We start from the raw sequence: 10,000 nt of genomic DNA, 5'->3' as shown, positions 1-10,000 counted from the left end.
CAATGCGTGGTTGGAACTGGCTGTTGTAGTTTGTAGTATTTTGTGGCAGAATTTTGTGTAGCCTTGGCAGAAATGGAATACAATATTCTTAAATGTTTTCATTTGTGTATAATGACATGTAAATAAGAATCATCATTTTTTCTTTACCTTAGAATGAGCCATTTATATCTACTGTACATAGGGAGTGGGTCCTTCTAAGGAGGTCACAATGTTACAACATTAATTGTATCTAGTTGGTTGCAATGCTCCCACTAGATGCTGCCAAAAATCGCACACTGCACCTTTAATATGTAAATAATAAGATGATAAAATCACTAGTCAGGCAATTGCAATGCCAATGGCTACTAAAATGACATTGCCCCTTGTTCTATCTGAATACAGATACAATTTTGTGGGTCAAACAGACACAGATATTGACGTCTCTGCACACCCCTACATGTCATGTCATGTCATGTCATGTCATGTCATGTCATGTCATGTCATCCATCCATCCATCCATCCATCCATCCATCCATCCATCCATCCATCCATCCATCCATCCATCCATCCATCCATCCATCCATCCATCCATCCATCCATCCATCCATCCATCCATCCAGTCATTATCCATCCAGCCCACAAAGTGAACTAAGGAGGAGCAGCCTGACAGTCTTCTAATGTCCTGTCACTCACACCCAGACAGGCAGACTGATGGGCCAATTAACAGCAGCTTTGACCTAGAGAATTGATCATCTGGAATTATAATTAAGCAATTAGAGACAATTAGAGCTCGTAGTAGAATGAAAGTCACATGAAGTCTATCTCTCAAAAGACAGACATAACGAGAGTGAGAAAGAGGGGGTAGAAAGAGAATGAGAAAGAAAAGGAGAGGTATGCTTTAGATAAAGCTCAGACAGAGAAAGAGCAACGTCTTGTGAAACGTTGTTGTCTTTCCTGACAACGCTGTAACCTTGCTGCAAACCGGCCTGGCTACAGTCTGGAGGAGAGCCAGACTAGAGGGTCACAACAACAATGATTTTAGTCAGACATTTTCTTATCAGCTGCCTATTAATTAGGCAGGGCCGTCAGGACGGCTGGATATTCTGCTTATCTGCACTGGGAGGGAAGGAGCTGATCACAGCAGGATATAGCATCAAGGTTGAGTCCTGCATAAAGTTCCTCTCATCATCAGCACTACCTTCAGACTGAGGAAGACTATAGCTGTGTTTGGAATCGCTCCCTCGTTCCCTCACTCCCTATTCCCTATAGGGTTCACCGTGAACTACCTAGGGAATGGAGAAAATGTAGGGTACATGCGCTGTTCCCTGCAAATCAAGGTGAATTGTGGGTAATAAATAGTGGACTATATAGGGAACGAAAATTCCATGGAGAATTCGGACACTACAAACAAAATGGCTGACGCCCTATATAGTGCACTATATAGTGAATAGGAAGCGATTCCGAACACAGCTTATATACTCACATGAGGACAAGAAGTCACATTTCCCATGTATTCTCTCTCCTCCAATAGTAACATGAGGATGTGCATGTTAGAAGGCAGGCCCAGAGGATGTGTAACGTGCTAATCCATTTAAAATTGAACCTACACAATAGGTTTTTGCAATATCGCTGTGCTTACAGAAACAAGTCATAGCTAGTTGGCATATTTTCACATTTAGCATTTATGCTAACTTAAAGGCATTATTTGATGTGGAAGTAAACAATCTGACCAGTAAAATGGTGCACGGAAACAAAGACAGATTAGCTTAGCCTCGCGTCACCAGTCTCTCCTCGGGGAGAAGAGTGTCTATTTCAAGCCCCCAGGATTCGAAATCTAAAGTGAAGGCCTATTGAACCGCGCCATCTTGGCTAGATTTGTAGTCATTTGGCTATTTCCGGTGACTTTTGTACTTGCGCAGTTGAGCTTTTCTGTCCGACGCGTGTCCACGAAAAAGTTCACCTTTATGTGAAATGTAGACGCACGTTCCCGGCTCTCTCGGCTCTCCCCGCTTTGATTTAGCAATGAAAACCGGCTTGCATATTAACCTGTTTTTGTCAAATATATCCATTGGAGAAATTATTTTTTCATCCAGGCATCTTAGTTTTAACAGGTTAAATATAACTGAACATGTTTTGTTTGCTAGTAGATGGTATTCATTCCGTTCGCGATAACGTTATTGCAGCCAGGCTAAATTCCTCCAGGGAGCCAGTGACCGGCGAGTTGAAGAGCTTCCCTCCCCGCCAGCAGGAGCTTTGGCCGCTGCTACCGCATCACGGATAACCCGCTGAGTTCGTGGCTGCTATTTCACATTCACCCTAGATCAATCCCAATACCGATCCATGGTAATAATGAATCAATCGTTCAGATCACCAGTGCTGCATGCATGTTACAACATCATTGTTAGCTTTATTAACATAACCATAGCCTACATTTATCTCTCTAACGTTAGGCTATCCATCTTACACCAGTCGGCCATTCGATAGCTAGAAGCGGTCAACGCCAACGTTGACTGAAAACACCCAAACTCAGTGTATCGTTTCATCTTCATGCTACACATCAACTCCTTTTCATTGTATGTGAATAAATTACTGTTATTCTAAAAATATCCCATTTCTGTCCATTCCTGGAAAAGGCTAATAATTGCTGTCAAATGATCACTCCAGTTTATCACCGTATCCCACTACCATTTCAACTATGCACAGGAGGTTGTCTTGTGGTCATTTTCATTAAAAAATGATTAGCCTGATCAGTTTGTTGTATGTATTAAGCCCTTTTTGAGCGGTGTGCTTTGACTACTCTCCTTTTTTGTGGTCATTTTCATTAACACATTTGATTAAACATCCGCACTGGCCTATGAACGGCTAAAGATTCCCCAGGCAGAGCTGGTTGATGCTAGGGAAAGGGATGTCTGGGGCTCCCTGCTGGAACTGCTGCCTCCGCGACCCGACCCCGGATAAGCGGATGACGATGGATGGTATTAAAAGACTTTAGCCGGGACCCCGTTGATGTTAGAATGAATAGGCTACCTTTATTTGTGGTACTTGAACTTGTGTCTGCGTTTCTGGCTTGCCATCATGGATGTATTGTTCATAGGCTATGTTTATCGGATGAGATGCAGTTGTCCGGGCAGGTCAGCTAATGTGATTTATGAATGGAAATGCATGCTTGGGAATATTTAGACATTTCAAACTTCCTCTGTTAAGGTGGTGCTGGGGACAGCACAGACGGCCTGCATGGCAGTAAATTATCAAAAATGAGGCAAAATCTATCTATGAAAATAACCTCAGATTGAAACATATTTTGTGGTGAATAAGGCGATATAGGCTTAATGTGTATTTATACGGAGATAAGATTCGATTGATCAAGGGCGAGTGTGAAATAGCAGCCACGAACTCAACGGGTTATCCGAGATGCGGTAGCCGCGGCCAAAGCTCCTGCTGGCGGGGAGTGAAGCTCTTCAACTCGCCGGTCACTGGCTCCCTGGAGGAATTTAGCCTGGCTGCAATAACGTTATCGCGAACGGAATGAATACCATCTACTAGCAAACAAAACATGTTCAGTTATATTTAACCTGTTAAAACTAAAATATCTGGATGAAAAAATAATTTCTCCAATGGATATATTTGACAAAAACAGGTTAATATGCAAGCCGGTTTTCATTGCTAAATCAAAGCGGGGAGAGCCGGGAACGTGCGTCTACATTTCATATAAAGGTGAACTTTTTCGTGGACGCGCGTCGGACAGAAAAGCTCAACTGCGCAAGTACAAAAGTCACCGGAAGGCCAGAAAAGCACAACTGCGCAAGTACAAAAGTCACCGGAAATAGTCAAATGACTACAAATTTGCCAAGATGGCGCGGTTCAATAGGGCTTCATTGTTGATATCGGTCAGTGGATGGAGTGGCTGTATCCAGTTCTATTAATACATCCATGGTCTATTTACTTCACTGCCTTAAGCCCGCCCCTTCTTCCGGCTCGAGGCTGTAGAGCCCGCCTCCTACTTCCGCTTGCTTTATTTAAATCGATGGAAGAAAACATGGACATACCTGAAGAAATATTTCAAGAAGTCATGGAAGAGGTGTGCCGGATACATAATATCACACATTTGAAGCCACTGCAGCGTTTTAGCCTCCGAAATTATAGATACAACAACTGTTCTTTTTCCGGGCCAGACCGGAAGATTATGCGATGCGTCATCCTAGGCGCTTCCCCTCTAGACCGGCGAAACAACTGCGAAAGAGACAGGCCCCAGACCAAGGTTATAATAGTTTTGCTTTTTTCATTCGTTTTTATTTTTATATCGCTTTTTGTTATCAATTTCAGTTTAGTTTTGATTAGTTTTAAAGCAGGTTTGCTAGTTTAGTTTAGTTTTTATTTTTTGAAAATGCTTAGTTTTAGTTTAGTTCTTATTAGTTTCAGTATTAGTTTTAGTTTTTTATTTCTTCTGTGCTAGCCTTGTCAGACCATCCTGATCTTGTGAGCTCACATTGTTTCACTCCGTGTGAAACAAGCCATCTGGCGCACGTCAGGTTACTCCTGCGCAGGGGCATAGCTAAATAAAATGGAGGATAGATTTCATATCCACCCAAAATACTAGGCTTATGTATGAAATGAAAAAGACTAAAACTAAGGACATTTTCTCTATAATTTTAGTTTATTTTAGTTAGTTTTGTAAACACACAATGCAGTTTTAGTTAGTTATCATTTTTTTTGGTAAAGTCTAGTTGTTATTTTTATTTCAGTTAACTAAAATGTTTTTGCACACCTAGTTTTCGTTTTTTAGTTAGTTTTCGTTAACTATAATAACCTTCCCCCAGACTAGATTAGCTCTGCCTACATAAACACAGCGACCAAACAGCAAAGTGAGTGATGTGCTGTAACCCTAACCCTGTACCCTGCTTTGGCCAAACACCCTCCAACTCTCCCTGGGATGGTGGTCTATGCACTGACACCGAAGATGTGGTTTAGTTGAATCATCGAAATGGTAGACAACAATACAAGAATACCAACATGCTTGAGATGCTCAAAAAATTTTTAGGATAATCAAAGAGTAGAGAAGAGAGAGGAGAGGTGGTGGAGGTATAGAACAGGATGGGTGGTGGAGGTATAGAAGAGGATGAGGATGGAGGCGCTAGTATAGAGGGGAGAGGTGTTGGAGGTAAGGTGGGAGGAGGGGGAGAGGGAGAGAGGGGAAGGGGGAAGAAGGGCGATGAGAAGGAGAGAGAGAGAGAGGGAGGAAGGCAGGAGTGGGGGGATTTCAAGGTGTAATATTCATCGAAACATTGTGACAGGAACTAATACATTTGTTTCGGATAGAAAATTAATTCTCTAATATTAAAAAGGTCAGAAATGAGGCATGGCAACAGCGGCCTCCTCTGTCATCCTTAACTAATGATCCAAAATGGTGCTGTCAGATTGCTGGGGATAGGCCACCGGTGATGAATGTTCCCAGTAATCAGCCAATCAAAAAGAATTCTTCTTCTCTGATAAATGAGGTGGAAAACCACCGCTTTAGGATGCAAAGGTCGATTTGTTTCTTTGCTCTCTTTCTTTCTTTTTTTCTCTCCCTCTATATCATTGTTTTTCCTCCTTTCCAAAACAAACATTAGGCGCAGAATCACAGCAGACTACAGGGACAGATTAGTCCTTCATGCATCACTGACTCCCAGACGTTAAGACTTCCCCTGCAAGACTGATGGTAGTTATGGATGCAGAGAGACATGATGCTGTTAACCTGGCCGTTATAGGCTCAGACGGATGGAGAGGACCAGGTCCGCTGTGCTCTGATCCACACAATTAAATACGAAACAAAACAAATAATTTGATTGTTGTCATCAAAAAGACTGTTTCAACCACAGATCTGGTCAATATATGTCCAGCAGTAAGATCACATGTTGTGTATGTTTGTACTACAGAACGTTCTGGAAGACCTAGTAGAGCTCTGTCCAAGTAGTTATCAAACATTACAGAATTACTCCTAGGAATTGAGTTAAACGTTTGACTATGACCAAAATGATTCACCACTCTGAGTAGGACCTCAAAGGTAGTTACCGTATCAAGCATCTCTCCTATGATTTTAGCAATGAGTAGGAGTTATCTCATGATTTAATCTCAGTATGTTTTTACCACATTTTTTTGATTCCACATTTACAAAGAACAAGACGGATACATTTAAGCAATATTAAAATCTATTTTCTGCCATGAAACGGTTGTTTTCATCAATCTGTCTTTATGAATCGCTAGTTGGTTTTCACATGCCTCTGTAATATGATCTTTAGAAACGTCTTTAGAAACGAAATATAGCTTCCCCACTTGCTCCAACACGCATGCGCACAGCGCGCAGACTGGCTATTCTCCGTCTGTAGGCTACACTCACGGCTCACATTCTCTACGCTACGATCGGCTTGTTGGTGCCTGGAATATTGTGTGCAATATGGCTGAATATTTATCAGATTTTGAGGATATAGAAGATGGCTTAGAATATGATGGACGCCGATCTCAGCGTAGAGAATGTGAGCCGTGAGTGTAGCCTACAGAATAGCCAGTCTGCGCGCTGTGCGCATGCGTGCTGAAGCAAGTGGGGAAGCTATTTTGTTTCTAAAGACGTTTCTAAAGATCATATTACAGAGGCATGTGAAAACCACAACAAGCCCTCGCTCTATGTAAGCACAACTAGCAATTCATAAAAACAGATTGATCAAAACAACCGTTTCGCGGCAGAAAATAGATTTTTTAGAAGCTGCATTCTCTGTGCCCCGTCTGCCGCCATTACATGGATATACTTGGCTTGCGCTGGATTTTAAATTTCTTCTACAGGCCTCTGAACTACACCAAAGTTATCTCGGTGAGTCAAACGTCTTATAATATGCCGTAAATAAGGTCCAGGTTGTCAAAAACGAACATTCTCCTTTAACTTAGTTAATAACATAGTCATTATGTTAACAAGGTTAGCCAGCCTGGTGCAGTAGCCAGCCTGTTAGCTACTACACAAACAGTAATAATGAAAGGGAAATTACGTTGACATGACTTCATCCTTCAAACTCAAGTCCAAGCATGCACAATTTCATGCGCAGGTGCAGTACTACATTAGTGTCAATGCTCTAGTCACAACATAAAATGGTGCCTTATCATACATAACAAGTAGCCAGCCTGTTAGCTTAGCCAGCCTGTTATCCTAGCCGGCCTAGCTTAGCCAGCCTGTAGGCACACCCTGCTGCTGCCTCCCTCCCCAGACCCTGCTGATTAGGCCAGACCTCTGTGCACTAAGCTGGCATCTGGGAGGCCGACACCAAAGTGGTGGGTCTGGGGAACTATAGCAGAGGCTCTCTTCCCCTGTGTGTGTGAGTATATGAGAGGGTGTGTGAGTGTGTGTGCGTGCGTGTGTGTGTGTGAGAGAGAGAGAGAGAGAGACAGGAGTGGATCACTCTGCCACGGTGGAGCTCATCGATCAGTGTGCCTGCGTCGGACGAAAAGGTTAATCTGAGTCAGCGACCCCCGCGCTCCGCTGGCCGCCACGCTGGCCGGCCTGAGAGGAGGGAGGGAAAGGCCAGGCCGCTCCCTGGACACGCTCTGACCTTCAGCTCCCCAGCAACCCGCCGCTCCCCGTTAATTAACATCAGAACGGAGAAGACGCCCATCTCCAACAAAGGAAAGTGCATACTGATACTGAAGAGATCGAGAGAGAGAGAGAGAGAGAGATCGAGAGAGAGAGCACACGTGGGTGTGTGACACCCACAGAGAGAGAGAGAAAGAAAGAAAGAAAGAAAGAAAGAGAGAAAGAAAGAGAGAAAGAGAGAAAGAGAGAAAGAGAGAAAGAAAGAAAAATAAAGAAGGAAAGAAAGAAAGAAAGAAAAATAAAGCAGGAAAGAAAGAAAGAAAGAAAGAAAGAAAGAAAGAGAGAAAGAGAGAGAGAAAGAAAGAAAGAAAGAAAGAAAGAAAGAAAGAAAGAAAGAAAGAAAGAAAGAGAAAAATAAAGAAGGAAAGAGTGTGTGTGTGTGTGTGTGTATCTGTTGTCTGCTGGTGTAGCACCTGACATTAACGTCTAAGAGATGGGTCTGACATTCCAGAGCTGCTGACTCGCGGCCCCACGGTGCTTAGCGCAGACGCCCCCCCTGCCCTGAGACGCCGGCACGCTGACCTCAGCAGAACGCCGGCAGCTGGAGCTCCGCCCCTGTCAGCGACCCCCCTCCAGAGAACCCCGACCAGGCTGGGGCTGAGCAACCACAAATGTGGAGCCATTTGCCATCTGTGTGTGTGCGTGTGTGTGTGCATGCGTGTGTGTTTGAGTGTGTTTGTGTCTGTGTGTTTGTGTGAGTTTTTGTGTGTGTGTGGGTGTGTATGTATGTGTGTGTGTGTGTGTTTGTGTGTGTGTGTGTGTGTGTGTTTGTGTGTGTGTATGTGTGTGTGTGTGTATGTATGTGTGTGTATGTATGTGTGTGTGTGTGTGTGTGTGTGTGTGTGTGTACAGTATGTGTGTGTGTGACTCACCGGGTCCTGATTCATCTGAACGATGAGCTGTTTAACAGCATGGAGGGTGGGATGGGCCCAGGGAGACGGGTCCTGCCAATGACGGTTCAGGTCGAAGCCCATCAGAGAACACCTGGACACACACACACACACACACACACACACACACACACACACACACACACACACACACACACACAGAAACTGCAGTTAGGAAATGGCTACTCCAACCATGACCCTTCCAGAGAGAGGGAGAATCCAGAGACAACTTTAAAGCTCAATGAGAACTTTTTTATAGTTCAATATTCACCTTTACTTGCTATTAGTTTATGAATTGGCCTTAGCAAGATCGCAAAAATAATTTCCGTGACATGAGACTGCATGAGATCCTGTGAATTTATTATTTAAGTATTTCGGTGTACTGGCTAGTACACTGGTGGGAAATCTTGTGGTGGAAATGGAAGTGACGCATTTTGCGTGTCACAATATCAGGAAGACAGGAAACACATAAAAGAAAGAAGACTGGTATTAACCTGCATTGAAGCCATCCTTCCAGAAAGTAGCTACAATCTTCCAATCCAGACTGTGCCACACACGTTTGTTATCACCCCCCCCCCCCCCCATCATTACAGCGAGTGAGTGGTACAGATGGATTTTGGATGGACTTTGAGCACCCGAATCATCCACAATCATCCACCCGCCACCCACCCGACGTAATTATCTTCTAAAATTTAGAGACTCGCACCCGCACCCAACCCGCCAAACATGAAGTTATTGTATTTACATTTAAACTATGTCCAGCCAGGCACATTTTCTAGACTTAAACAATTGAAAGATTATAGGCTACTTTCGAATGTGGTCACATTTCTAATGTAAAAATGACTCTAGCTTAATATTGATTGCTCTGTTGGAATAATAAAGTCTTTAAAGTAAGTCAAGTCCTCTTGTGCCCTGTTCTACGGAGTGTGAGATCACGTTTTCACACAGGTGGGCTTCATCCATTTTTGCTGAATTGTTTGCTCTGTGTTTATTCCAATATTCTACTACATCATCTCTCTAACAGGGATTCACTTACTGTCTCTGCAACTCAAAAACATATGTAGGCTATTTTTTTTTTCCTCCAATGCGTGCCCGATTGTAGGCCTAGCTCTGATGATTTTTTTTTTTTTAAAGTGCTATATAAATAAAGGTAATTAAATACGAATTTAATTTAATTAATACGAATAACTGATAAATCCAACCGCAATCCACCCGAAACTAATCACAATGTTGATTTGTATTGGCCCACCCACCCGCGGATGCTGTGGATATAGCCGCAATATTCGCATCTCTAGTGAGTGGAGTATGGTTCCTAAAATTCAGTGCCGATTTTAACACAACCAGAGGGGGCGCCAAAGTGCCGAGTTATCTCATGTAGCTTCAAAGATCTTTTCATACTAGTACAATGTAACTGTGTCTGTGACTTTCACAAGGACTATCAATTTATGCAGTATAGGGAGAAAACATACGCACGCACACACACACACACACACACACACACACACACACACCAGGG

General features: G+C 43.2%; 1 protein-coding gene across 1 annotated transcript in view; it reads right to left on the bottom strand.

Annotated features, from left to right (window-relative positions):
* The window catches only part of agbl4 (AGBL carboxypeptidase 4), a gene marked incomplete at its 3' end in the record, with an annotated part of 242,260 nt that overhangs the window by 19,859 nt on the left and 212,401 nt on the right, over positions 1-10,000 (bottom strand). The window contains exon 9 of the mRNA XM_084443882.1: positions 8,467-8,578. Within this exon, the coding sequence (XP_084300008.1) occupies positions 8,467-8,578 (112 nt within the window). The remainder of the gene's footprint in view (positions 1-8,466; positions 8,579-10,000) is intronic.

This window comes from Borostomias antarcticus (genome assembly GCF_949987555.1).
Source record: "Borostomias antarcticus genome assembly, chromosome: 10".
NCBI lineage: Eukaryota > Metazoa > Chordata > Actinopteri > Stomiiformes > Stomiidae > Borostomias > Borostomias antarcticus.
Note: the sequence above shows the minus strand (reverse complement) of the source record. Positions and strands in the feature narration are given on the sequence as shown.